This window comes from Rhinolophus sinicus, linkage group LG06 (genome assembly GCF_036562045.2).
Source record: "Rhinolophus sinicus isolate RSC01 linkage group LG06, ASM3656204v1, whole genome shotgun sequence".
Lineage (NCBI taxonomy): Eukaryota > Metazoa > Chordata > Mammalia > Chiroptera > Rhinolophidae > Rhinolophus > Rhinolophus sinicus.
The window spans coordinates 110,283,438-110,297,992 of record NC_133756.1 but is presented as its reverse complement, the minus strand read 5'-3'; the positions used below and the strand labels follow the sequence as shown (position 1 = coordinate 110,297,992).

General features: G+C 38.7%; 2 protein-coding genes across 7 annotated transcripts in view; one reads left to right on the top strand and one right to left on the bottom strand.

The window, feature by feature from the left end:
• The window catches only part of DLG2 (discs large MAGUK scaffold protein 2), a 1,902,684-nt gene that overhangs the window by 1,458,357 nt on the left and 429,772 nt on the right, over window positions 1-14,555 (bottom strand). The gene's annotated exons all lie outside the window — the stretch shown is intronic.
• Window positions 7,933-8,346, top strand: LOC109451366 (ubiquitin-ribosomal protein eL40 fusion protein). Its single transcript, XM_019739555.2, is given in 1 exon segment — window positions 7,933-8,346. A coding segment is annotated over 1 exon segment (414 nt).

Here is a 14,555-nt window from a genome sequence, read left to right as displayed (position 1 = left end):
GAATATTCCGAAATAGCACTGTAAAATGCACACATGGTTGTATATAAATTGTATCATATTGCACATCAGAATTACTTGTTTTCTTTTTTTCTGCTTTTCCTGTCTCAGTGAACGGTACCACCATCTGCTTAGCTACTCAAGTGAGAAATCTGGAAATCAACTTTGGTGCCTCTCTGTCCCTTGCCCCATATATCCAACCAATAAATTAATCTAATCTACGGTACACCCTGCTATTTTATCTCCTAAATCATGTATTCTCAGCAGGGGTGATATCAAACCCAGGGGAGTGAATATTGGTTCTTGGGGAGAAGAGGAGTGATGGTAATTTTATGTCAACTCTGCTAGGCTATGTTGCTCAAGTGTTTGGTCAAACACTAGTCTAGATGTTGCTATGAAAGTATTTTTTAAATGATTAACATATATAATCAGCTGAATTTAAGTAAAACAAATTACACATCATAATGTGTAGGCATAATCCAATAAATTTAAACCTTAAGAGTACAAAGTAAAGAAAGAATTCTGCCTCAAGACAGCAACATACTAGAAATTCTGCCTGAGCCTTGGGCCTGCAGGCCGGCCTGACAAATTTCAGACTTGCCAGCCCCCACAATCTTCTGAGCGAGTTGCATAAAATCAATCTCTCTCTCCCCACCCTGACTAATACAGAGAGTGAAAAAATATTTTCTGTATAAAATAGATATACATACTGTACAAAAGTACGTATGCAGTATATGCAGTATATCTATGATATTAAAATTTCATCAGGCAGAGGTTTGGTTAGGACTAAAATGTCTAAAGAGTCTCCTCCGGGTCTCCTGGGGTCGGGGGAGGGGTGTGATAATGAAAAAATAGTGAACACTAGACTAATATTTCTTCAAGTATGTCCTCTACTCTCTATCTCTTATGCCACTGCACTAGGCTAGCACATTATTTATTATCAAGAGCATTGCTTCTTAAGGGCTCTCTCTGGGCCTATCTTAGTTCCCATCAAATACGTCTTGCATACTATCTAGCAGATCTATGTAAAATGCAAATTTGACCATATTTCTCTCTTATTTAAAATAACCCTGATGGCTCTAGGTTTGGGAACTTCTCATCTCTTCTTCTATAGAAAACCACAGGCAGGGCAAACGTTTATTCATCATTTCACAGAGAAGGATACTGAGAGCAAGTTAGTTCAGTGACTTGCCCAAAGTTGTACAATATGCAGCAACAATCTCAGAATTTTAAAACAAGATTTCACAATGTAAATTTCCAGGGTTCTTAGGAGAACATGCTGTTTTCGCATTAGGCAGACCAACATCTGGATACCATCAGCATCTACTTACTAACTTACATGAATCGGAGCAAATGACTACTTTAGAGAGGCTGTTTCTTGATCTGTAAAATATAGGCAAAATTGATATTAGGATTAATTAAGCTAATTAAATATAGATATGTGTGTGTGTGTGTGTGTGTGTGTGTGTGTACAGAGGGTGCCAACAAAATGTATAGACATTTTAAGAAAGGAAAAAACTGTATTAATTGTAATACTCAATATATACCGATCACAAAAAATGAATACAAGTCACATTTGACTTCTGCAATTACAAGAGGTGCTCAAAGTGGTTACCATCAGCATCCAGACACTTCTGATTACGGCAAACTACTTGCTTGAGCATAGATAACCTCTCTTAAAATGCGTATACATTTTTTTTGGCACTCTCTGTATATATGGGGAGAGAGAGTGAGGGAAGGAGAGAGAGAGGAACAGAATGAGTCTAACGTGTCATGTTTGGCATTTTGGTACTTACTGAATAAATAAGTGGGATGGGGGTGTGCTTTATTCTGCTACGCTACCTCCTCCACAGGTAGTCCCCAGTTAGAAACAGTGGTAACCTATCATGAAATTCAGCTGGATTTTCCCCCTCTCCTAGCTTCATGCCAGTATAGCCTTACCTCTACTCCCACTTACGCCCAAGTCATGCTTATGAACAATGCCTCTTCCAAACCACCTTGTTGTTTTCTTTCCGAAAGAGCTCACAAACAGCCTATGGTTCGCCACATAGTTGCTCACCGTTCTCCCCCTCTGGCTCAATGAAACCACTCCAGTCACTGTGTCTCAACTGAAAATGAATATCTTTTATTCCACTTTCTCCTTCTTACCTTTTCCAAAAACTTGTTTGGCTCCTTTAGAAATACTTTCTCCCTCACCGTTCCATGTGGTAAGTCTAAAAGCCAGCCTAACCACAATACTGTAGGCTTTACAGGGATGTTGTAAATCACTCAGCCCTCTTAGTCATCAAGTGAGTTGCCTCTGTCCAGTATTTTAACTCTTTCAATGTGTTAATTGATTTCAAGGTTTGTTTTTTCAGTTTTCAAAATCTGTCAGAAATTCATAAAAAAGTTGATATTTTGACTGTTTTATGCATTTAATAATAACAATTTAAGCTGTTTTGTATATAAATGACACTATTTTTATGTATAAAAATTTCGATGTATTCATTCGGATATATGCGACCGTGAAAACACACCTAGTGCATTCCATCCTCTTGTCCTCCACAACATGGAGAATAAATCTACCCCCTCTTCCACATGACAGCCCTAAGTGCACTCATATGTCTTCAGGGTAAATACCCACATCCATTCAATGGCTCCTTTTCTACATGAGATCTAGTTCCCATTTCATGATTGTCAGTCTCCAGGATACACCTCAATTTGTCATTTGTCACTCTTGGAAAATACGGTACCTAAACAGCAACATACTAGTATGACAGAACTTCACAAAGTATAACTATCATTTTTCTTTTAATACTGTTAACAAGATAGGTAAATATTTTGATTGATTTGATTCATAAAACTGCATTCATAATTATAGCTTCAATTATTACTTCTAATGTCTGCCTTTAAATTTCTAACTTCAGCCATGGCCTCCTGTAGGATAACAGTTTATTCAAAAACAACATTTTTATTTTTTAACTCCATTGGACAGATAAATAATTTTTCCTGCTGAATACCGCTACCAACGATTGTATACATTAATACACTAATATTAATGTGTAACATTAACTGACCATTAAGTATGTGTCACAAACAAGGCTTAAAGTTGTACATACTTCATTTTACTTAGTGCTCATTTTCTAAAGGAGAAAACTGAAGCAGAGCATGGTTACATCCTTAGCATGACGGGCTAACTAGGGGGATCTACTGACCCCTAAACTCTTAGGCAGCACATTCACTAAAAGACTTTCATGACTCTCTAGTCCCAAACCAGGTTTTTAAATCTCTGTCTCTCACCTTTGTCCCATGTAAATCCTATCTCTTCCATCGATCAGATGATTTAATCTCTGTCAAATCATTCCATAAGCATTTCTGCTTTCCCAATTTTTGTGCCTGCTATTCTCCAGTGTCCCACCCACCTTCCCACCCCCCATCTTTCCATCTGAAAATAAAACCTGTAGGATAGGTACTATCATTAATATTTTGCAGATGAGAAAACTGAGGCTCTTTGCCAGAGGTCCCATAGCTACAGTTAGGGATTGGAAATTGAACCCAGGTTAGTTTTACTACAAAGACTGTGCTCCCTCACTGCAGTCTACTGTGCTGTATATAATCACTCACTCTTCACCCTCCAGGGAACGAAGCCTCTCCCACCACTTCCACCAGCCTGGTGACTGGTCTCGCCCAAGCTGTTTTACCTATTCTAAATTCTCACAGCACTACAGCTTTTGTTTTGTGAAATTTCTCATAGTGTTATCATGTTTTACTTTCATGTTGGTATTTAGGTTCCTGGGAAATTGTCTTCCTTTCAAAACCAGGTTGAAGAGGACTACGAATAGCAGATGAGAGCATGGGCCCTGCAGCCAGTCTGCCTGAGATCAAATCTTAGCACTACTGTGTTTCAGCAGTGTGATTTTGGGTGAATTATCTGATTTCTCTGTGACTCTGTGCCCTTTTGTAAAATGGCCGTAATAATACTTAATGCACATATTTTCATAAGTGTTAAATGAGTTAATCTACATCAAACTTTCAGAACACTGTTTAGCACATTAGTCACTTAGCTATTTAGGGCAGGAATCTGCTCTATTCCTATCTTCATTGCTTCTAATGCCATATTTCCAGACTTGGAAACTAGACCTTCATGGTCTAGTGCAGCCCAAGGTGGGGATATAAAAACATAAATGCCCTTTAGAATTATACAGGCACTTGGGTGGGAATTACCCTGGTTTTATTGGTTGACTTCAGGCCAAGCCAGGCAAAATGTCCCCCAAATAAAGCAAACTTGACTGTGAATCAATTAAAAGAACTATTATGATAATTGGTAACCAAATGTGATGTGTGGAAAATCACTTTATAGATAGTAACATGGCAAATAAATGTAACTATTATTTGAAAGTGACAAGATAATGGACATCTTAAGAATTGGATATGTCTTGTTCTCTATGGGGTCAAAAATTTACCTCCTCTGAAAATGTGCAAATGCTTCATTGACGACATTCGTGGACAGGCCAAATCATCGTTATGAATTACATGAAATTCAACGGTTGAAAAATGTACTGTGTCTCTATTACAGGGAAAAAATTCAGACACCGACTGATTTTTGGAACTTGAAAAAATCAGGCACTCTAAGGAAGAAACATGCCTTAAAGTCCAGTTTCAAAAGCAATTTAAATTCTAGAGTTTCCTGTGATTGGAATAGACTGGACCAAGACTTGAAGCCAAAGCATTGCTTTAACTATCCTGACATCTCTCTCCTTTATATAGAAATGGAAAATGTTTCTCTAAAATTGCATTTCTAAAAAGAAGCAAAAGTCATCCTGCCCTGTTTTTATGCAATCCACGAAAGAGATGAAAATTACCTTTCCACACAATTCCGTCTATGCCAGAACAAAAATGGAATGGGGAAGGCATTTAACCTTAGCATCCCTATATCACTCAAAGATGGATATGTAAGCATTTGTGGATTTCCAATAAAACATGATGCAGAATTATCTATATTCCCTCTTCAGTTCATTGTCCTCAGAGTGACAAGTGTACCTGCTATGGAAACAAGAGTTATTGTTCTCTTGTATTCTAATTTTGAAAACGGGCCTTCTTATTTAATTCACTTGTGTCCAAGGCAGGTCCTGGCATGTGACAGTCACTCATAAATGTGGCTGAAGCAGAGCATAAGGCTCACCACCTCCCCCACTCTGCCTGTGGCCTTGGTTCTCAAACATCATTGGGCATGAGCTCTATGAATGAGGGCTACTGTACAAATTCTATGCTCACCCTCCTCTCAAAGAAATTCTGAATCAAGAGGTGTGACTGGCAGTCAAAAATCTAATTTTGTAGACATATATTCTGGGGATTCTGATGCAGGTACTTTAGTGAATATATTTTGAGGAACACTACCCTTTAGTTAATTTCTTAAACAATAATAATAATAATAATAATAGTAATAAATTGGATACCCTTCTTGCCAAGGGCTCTATCTACATGTATTACTTCATTTAATCCTCACAGTAGTCTATGAAATAACCTGGAATATCAATGTATTTTGCAATGAGGAAATTAAGACTTGGAGATTTTACATGAATTATACTAGGTCACACAGCTTGTGGAAGAGACAGAATACAAATTCAAGTCTGTGGAATCCCAAAGCCCATGCTTTTAACAGACACACTGTTGCAAAAATCAAAGTCTGTATGTTGCCAATGGTTTCCCTTAGCAACATATCAGTAAATGTCATCCAAAAATTTGACTAAGAAAATTGATCAGTCATTCATGTATATGACATTTTATCATTTGATAGTATCTACAGATATTCTGGATGATTGGTCACAAAGCTCTCATGTCCCATTAGGGCACAGAACAATCAACAGCCTAATGCATTCAAAATGAGGACATTTATCTCAAATTAGTGTCAAAAATTAGAGTGTTTTTCCCTTTTGGAATGACAACAAAAGTACTCATTAGATACTAACACATGTAGTTTTCTACTATAACATAAGGAGTGAAGGTGGCCAGAAAAACAAATGTATCATAGATGTACCAAGCAAACATACTTGTTTCTAAATTTTTTTTAAAAAGTGATGTTTTTCCCCTTTGCAGTATTAACATAAGATGGATTAATAACTGATATATTAATGAAGACTGCAGACAGGTCCTTGAATCCCTTGTGAGCTGTGTGGAGTCACAGCCTTAGGAAGACATAGCACTACGAAAGCATAAGGAATTTTCTGCCAAGGCCCTCCAAGGGGGCCCCCGTCTCCTTACAGATAGTGGCATCAATAGTGGACTTTCAGCTTCACTGGCAATGGCCCAGAGGAAGAAGCCAGGCGACGGAACTAAATGGACCTGCAGCGGAAGACCATTTAGCCAGTGAGTAGCCATATATCCTTTAGCAAGTTCTTAACCTTTCTCAAGCTCAGTTTTCTCACCTGTAAAATTGGAATATCAATATCCACTTTACAAAGTTACCATGATCACACAGGTAAATTCAGACAAAACTCTTACCAGAGTTCCTGATAATAAATGGTGGTAGTGGATATTTTATTCTTTTCTTCATATCCATTTAGATCTGTTTGCTTTCCGCCTCCCACTAGCACCACTTGCAAATCCTCTTTGAGTCATATCCCCTTGCCATGTTCTGATATACAACATGGTCCTCAACAAACATCAGTGGGACTAAGCTAAATGTTACATTAAGTCTTTCTGGCGCAGAATATTCCTTGTGACATTTTAGGAAGTCAGATCTTTGGGTCCCCTTAGGTTTGAACACTTTCTCTAACAATTATCAAGAATGCTTTCACCACCTTCCAAGCTTTTGTGCAGCACCCATTTCAAACACTCTGCCAGTGAATCAGCAGGTGTCTAAAATCAGGAAATAACGACTTGCCTTATGCATGATTAGTAGGGAGGACACTGATCCCATAAGGACACAGGCTAGAATTATGAGATACATAACTACCCCATCCTTTTATTTTGTTGCTTCCCAATAGCTGGGACCATAGCTTCTAACACAGGACTCATCCCTACATACATATATCTGAACAACCTTGGGCCACAAACAGAAGGGCATTTCTGTTAATGGTAGAAGAATATTGGGCATTGAGTCTTCTCTTAGAGAAAAGTGAAAAAAAGCATAAATAGCTTTGCAAAAGTTAGCGATAATACTGTGAGAAATGCTAATGGGAATGTGAGAAGGGGTTTGAGCTACTGGCAGATGTTGTCCTCTAACTGTAGCTTTGTGAGTAAAGGAACCCTGATTGTTTCCTATCATATCCCCAGACCCAGTATATGCTTGACACATAGTATGTGCTCAGTTTAAATATGATTAATGAATGAACAAATGAACAAATAACCCTAGAGAGAAATGCTTTGTGGAAGTAGGCCGTAAGTGAAGGTACATTAAGCCTAATTGAGCCTAACTGAGGTTACCATGACTCCTTTCCATTGTTTATTAAGTTAGAACGAGAAAGGGAGACAGGCAATATGAGGAAGAGAAAACAGAATTAGGCAATAAATGCATGAGGATGTTCAACCTTACACACGAGGAGTGACCCAAGATACGCAAAATAAAGCTAACACGGATGTCATTTTATCTAATCAGATGTGCAAAAATTAAAAATTTTTATAACATAAAATGGTGGCAAGGGTATGAGGAAATAATATTGTTTCACACTGTTAGTGAGAATGTAAATCGGTAAAGCTACTTCATAGGGTAACTTTGGTACTCTCTCTTAAAAGTTCAAATGTAAATATTCAGGGACCTAATAATTCCCATTCTAGGTATAAAAAGACTAACCCAAATACATAAGGATGTATGTCTAAGTATGTTCATTGCGTTATTCCTTGAATCTGTGAAAACTTAAAGAAATCTATTTAAATCAGAAATAGGTAAAGTGGGGTATGGCTGTGCTACTAGAATAGAACATAAGCAGTCAAAAGTAATGCAGCTCTTTCTTTCCAATGAGGCAGTGAAGCAGTCTCCCCCACAGAGGCGAGTTGCAGATCTTTGTGAAGACCCTCGTGGGCAAGACCATCCCACTCGAGGCCGAGCCCAGTGACACTGAGAACGCCAAAGCTAAAATCCAAGACAAGGAGGGCATCCCACCTGACCAGCAGCATCTGATTTTTGCGGGCAAGCAGCTGGAGGATGGCTGTACTCTCTCTGACTCTAACATCCAGAAGGAGTCCACTTGGCACTTGGTGCTTCATTTGCAGGGGGGCGTCATTGAGACTTCCCTCTCCCAGCTCGCCCAGAAGAACAACTGTGACAAGATGGTCTGCCCCAAGTGTTACGCTCACCTGCATGCTTGTGCTGTCAACTGCCTCAAGAAGTGTGGCCACACCAACAACCTACGCCCCAAGAAGGTCAAATAAGGCCCCTCTACCCCCCTCCTCAGCCCACAGGGCAGTCTCTGCCCAAACCCCTGGGGCTTCGATAAATTTTCCCATTTATTGAAAAAATAAACAGCAATACTACTACTACTACTACTACTACTAATAATAATAATAATATAGTAAATTCAACTATGCCTACATGAAAATAACTCAAAACATATTATTGAGTGAAAAACAAAATCTCAAAAAAAAAAAAAAAGCCCAATAGGGTATGCCATTATTTAAACAAGTTAAACACACACACAACTGTAGCATGTATATATACATATACATATACATATACATATACATATACATATACATATATATATATATATATATATATATATATATATATATATATATATACACTCATATATGTGCTAACGTGCAAAAACCAAGGTCTGAGATAACACATACCAAACTGGCAATAGTGGTAATTTCTGACAACGAAAGTAATTAGGTGTTTTAGTCAAGGGCGCCTTATCTGTAAGGCATTGTTATTATAAGGAGGATGGACTCATATGTTCCTTGTGAAATGAAAATTACCTCTTGACTTAATAATTTTATTTAGAGCTCCCTCCCTGCCCACCCCCAACCCCGTGGTCTCAGATCTTCAAGTAAATAAATTTATTCATTCATACATTTGTCCTGTTGGTTAATATTTCATCAAAGCAGTAATGACTATTTACCATGTGTCAGAAAATACACATGGTACAACGGGAGAGACAGATGAACAAGGTACAGACTGGATCTCAAATAGCTTAGAAGCCTTACAAAGATTTAGGGATTCCTCTCAACATATGAAGAAATCAGTATTTTTCCTCCCTCTGGTAAGAGACAACATGGGTTTGTCTTGGCTGACTAGTCAGGAAACTGTTGATTAAATGTACCAAATGAGATCCAAGCAGTTTTAATCAAAAATTACTGATATCTGAAAATGGGTACATGCTGGGAAGGACTTCCTGAGGAGTTCAATTTTCAGGCGTCAGTCAGGAAACAGCCAATTAACTTTCCAAATTTTTTTCACCCACCTGGAAGAGACATCCTGAAATATTTTGACAAATTGTGTAGATATAGAATGTGCCCCAAATTTCAAGAATGATATGTATCACGGCCCCGTAATCAAGGTCTGCCAGAGAATTGCGTTAAAGCATCAGCATCCCTTCCTCAGTGAGGCTCAGTACCGTCTGGGCAACTAGTCAAGCCCTGACACACTAGACGTAATCAATCCAGAGTATCCCTCATGCCAGTTTCTAGACAAACGTACATGCACAGAAGAGGGTCTCCAGAGAAGCACTGATTAGAGGTCTAATTTGAGCCAAGGGGCTCATAGATTGTCTTCTTCAGTACTTACTTTAATGTTGGCCTATCCCAGAAACCAGGGTGGATTATGCCCCCTTGATTGCTCATTATGTACCTGCTGAGCTTTCATTCTGTGCCAGGCATTGCATTAAGCACTGCAGACAAAGAGATAACCTATCCTGAGAAACTCCTGCGCTGACCAGGAGACTCATTCATGCATTCTGTATAAACACATATTTATTTAGTGTTGTGCTAATCCCCAGGCATAGAAAGATAAGAGCCTCAGTCGTTGAACTTCAAAGAAGTCACAGTTTAATGAAGAGATAAACCTATGGAGACCATATCTCACACATCTTTGCACCTATAGCCCCAGGACAATGCCTGGCACAGATTCAACAACTCAAAGTTTGCTGACTATATGAGTAAATCAACATATAAGAAATTTTGTCTTTCCAAAAAAAATGATCAATATAATATTTACCATAAAGATAGTATGGAAAAAAGTGTTCCAGTTTAAGGTTAGGGTTTGGGAAAAAGAGTTCCTGGAACGATCTGGGTCAGAGTGACAAGAAAGACGCCCCATAAGAGGCTAACGTGTCACCTGGATATGATTTCTTATCAGAAGGCCCACATACCGTGTTTCCCTGAAAATGAGATCTAACCGGAAAATGAGCCCTAGCGTGATTTTTCAGGATGACATCCCCTGAGAATAAGCCCTAATGTGTGTTTTGGAGCAAATCGTAATACAAGACCCGGTCTTATTTTCAGGGAAACACGGTAGGAACTAAAAAGAGTGCTTGGAACTAATGTGGACCAATATATTGCTTTTAAAAGCCTATATTAGTGGAGCCATTTGGCAGTAAAATTTCCAAATGTCTGTTTCCTAAATTTTGTGTGTGTTTTTTCCTTCTAATTTCTCTGTTAGAACTTAAAGGAAATCAGATATGAAGTTAAAAGTACAAAATTTAAAGGCCACCGAATAAAAAGTTAAAAACTCAATATTAATGCAAATCTATAGGTTAAAAATATATTTAACATCGTAATTGTCAAAATTATACATAAAAATGAAAAATGTGCTATTGCACATGTAATGTCATCCTTCAAGTTCAAAGCTGACACTATTTTTATCTCTGTATGGAGAATATGTTAAAAAAAAAAAAAAATCCAACAGTTTTTTTTTTCCTGCCTTATATATGTAGACCAGTTCTTGGCTTGCAGTTTCTGTTTCTATTTAAAGGGATATTCTCCATTTTGAGACATGCCATCTCTGATTTCCACAAAGCAGAGCTGGACTGTCTGGAAGAATTATTTAGCATATTCCACAATCATGTAGAATCTAAGAAGCAATAAAAACCAACACACTATAGTCCTGTAGGTTTTCTTAAGTCGGCTGATATGCAGTATATTATTTTATACTCACTTCAACTTGGATGTATTGTCTTCATTTTATAGACTCATTCATTCAACAAATGTCTACTGAACACCTAGTATAAGTCAGGTACTGTTCTATGCCCAGTGTTAAAACTGTGTAAAACAGTGAATCAAATCCCTGCGCTCATAGAGTAGACTCTACTGTGAGATATAGTTAATGAACAAATAGATAAGTTCATGGTAGTGATAAGTGCTATGGATAAAAATAAAGCAAGCTGAAAATTACAAGGAGCATAAGTGTTTATGGAAGAGTGCTATATAGGGTCATTAAGGAAGGCCTCACCAATAAGGTGTAATTTGATTGGAACGAAGCCAGAGAATGAACCATGGGGATCTCCTCGCCAGACAGAGAAAAAAACAAGTGTAAAGGCTTCAAGGCAAGAGCATGCCTGGAATGTTCAAGAGCCATGTGGTTGGAGTGGACTGAAGGAAGAAGAAATGTGGTAGGAGATGTAGAAGGGGACATGTTGGGCTGTATAAACAAGCACAAAGATTTCAGTTTGGCCTTTCAGAGAGAATTTAAAGAGGAGGGACATAATCCAACTTGCATTTTTACAGGAAAATAGACCATTGGAGACCAAGAGCAAAAGCAGGGGAACAGTCAGAGGGCTAACAGTAATCCAGAAGATGGTGGCGTGAATCAATATGAAAGCAGTGGAGGTTGTAGGAAATGCTCGGATTCTGGATATATTTCTAAGGTAAAGCCACCAGAATTTACTGACATGTAGGGTAAGAGAAGGAGAGAAGTCAAAGATGACTTCAGTATCTTTGGCCTAAGCAATTAGAAAGACCAAGTTGACATTTACTAAGACTGAAAGAAATAGGTTTGGTAGGAAACAGAAGAGTTCAGTTTTGGATAAGTTTGAAATGCCTGTTAGACAGTCAAGTGGAGATGTTCAGCAGGCTGTTGAATACAGAGGGTGCCAAAAATAAATGCATACACATTTTAAGAAAGGAAAAAACACTGTATTAAAATTGTAATATTTAACACATACCAATAACAAAAGATGAATACAAGTCATGTATATACATTTTTTTGGGCACCCCTGGTATATAAGTCTGGAGATCAAGTGAGCAGTCTTGGTTGGAAACATAAATTTGGGCCTTATTAGCCAAGAGACTGGGTGAAATTATCTAGGGAATAATCACACATTAAAAAAAAAAAGTAGAAGAGGTTTTAGGACTGAGTCCTGGGTATTCTAAAATTTAGATGTAAGGAGATAAGATAGAACCACGGAAAAAGAAAGGGCCATAGTAGCTACTTTGGTAGGAATAGAACAGGAGAGAGAGAAATTACCTCAATATCAAATGATGAAACTTTTCAAGGAGCAAGGAGTATTGAACCTGAGGCGGTAAAAATGAGAACTGAGAATTCATCCCCTGGATTTGTCATAATGGAAGTCTATGGTAACTCTGTGAAGAGTGATTTGGCACTGCGTTAGAAAACAAAATCCTAAGAAAAGGTGGGGGGTATAAATAAAAACAGGAAAACAGGAAATAAAGATGTAAAATTGGAGTATAGATACTTCTTGGATTTTGCTATAAAAAGAAGCAGAGAAATGGGCAACAATTGAAAGGGTATGCAGGATAAAATGATTTCTGTTTAAAATAAAAGATAGCAAGTAGCTAAAGGACATCCATGGGAGGGAGAAAATTGATGATGAACGAGAGAGAGAGAGAGAGAGAGAGAGAGAGAGAGGAAGGGAAGGGAAGGGAAGGGAAGGGAAGGGAAGAAAAAGGGAGAGGAGAGGAGAGGAGAGGAGAGGAGAGGAGAGGAGAGGAGAGGAGAGGAGAGGAGAGGAGAGGAGAGGAGAGGAGAGGAGAGGAGAGGAGAGGAGAGGAGAGGAGAGGAGAGGAGGAAAAGGGAAGAGAATTTCCAGATAAATGTCCTTAGGTGGGAAAGAGAAGATGGGGGGCTGGGGGTGGCCTCCAGTAGGGTACTAGAAGGGAAGTCAGAATATGTGGGTATAGCTGCAGGCAGGTCGGAGTGTGTGGGGGTAGAAGATTTTGAATGTTCTTTTCTGGTTACTCCTACTTTCTCAGTAAAATAGAAAGCAAGAATTTCAGCTGAGAGTAACAGTAGATTTTTAAGGAAAGTGAAGGTATGGAACAGTCATCTCAGAGTTGCGAGTGAATGAACTAGAAATATATAGGAGGGTTAAAGGTCCCTTGATATAAGTAGTATGAACAGAAAGTGAGATCAGTCAACATACATTTGATGATGAAGAGGTTATCATCTAACCCAATGGCACATAACTGGTGAGTGGCGGTAAGGTGGGTGCCACTCTTGACAGAGCAAATCCATGTCTCTTCCCATTATCCTTCAACAATAGATCGACACAACCTATCAATCCACCTCTGATGGAAAAAATGTGAACTCCTTGAAAGTAGGGACTAGTTCACCATGATGCTTCTCAGTCACTGGCATAATGCTTAGCACATAGCTGTACTCAATACTATCTTGAATTAAGAAAGAGACATAGAGAACATGAGTTGATGAAAATGCGTCTGTCTTGAATGTCCAAAGTAGCCCCTGAAAGTTATGCAAATAGCTCTAGAATTGTTGAAATAATGTTTTCTATGTCAACGGCTTGTTGGGTCTGGAGTTAGAAGGCCTCATGCTACCTACCACTCACACTGTGTATATCTGTCTCCCAAGGAACTTCCGACTCTTGATTCTGTTGGTTACTTTTTCACCATTCTGATCACAGCAAATTTTAGGAGAGTGAGGTAGAAAGAGAGTAAGATGACAACATTGTCCGCTGTATAACTGAGAAATATATGGTGGCATTTGCAGCCTCACCCTGGTGCTGCACTGCACCTCACTTGGACTCCCATCAATCCCTAGTGTCAGCCTAACTCAACAAAGCAGTCCATCATTCCATGCGCATCTTTTTAGTTACGGGCTTCTAAAATTAGTCTCAGGAATGTAGAAACTCCTAGAAACTGTCTCAAGGGCATTTGATGATGCCAGAAACTCTTCTTTCCTCCTCTGAATTATCTGCAGAAAACCTGTCAGTGTCCTTCCTTTGCTACTTAACATGTCCTGCCTATAATTGTTCATTATCTTTTTGTATGTCCGTGTTCTGCCCTCTAAATTAGATTATAAACTTATGTGTAACACAGTGGACATCCAGTGGAGTGTCTATATGTAATTGTTGAGTTATTACTTATTAAGAATGAACTATGCCCTTCCCACTCCCCCCAAGTACAGCAAACACTGTGCTATCATAGGAGTCCAAGCCATTGCATGTTCATGCTTCTCTAGGCAAAAACACATGGTCAAATTGAGGAGTCTGGGCCCACAACTTTGAAACACAGATGCAAAGAACAAATTGAGATGGAGGACATGGAAAAATTCCCTGCATTTATTCTGTATCTGCCACGACACCAAGATCATACCAACTTTAGGCACAGGGCTTAAAGCTGAGCAGTGATTCTAAGACTGCCCAACCAAGGTTGCCACGTCATCA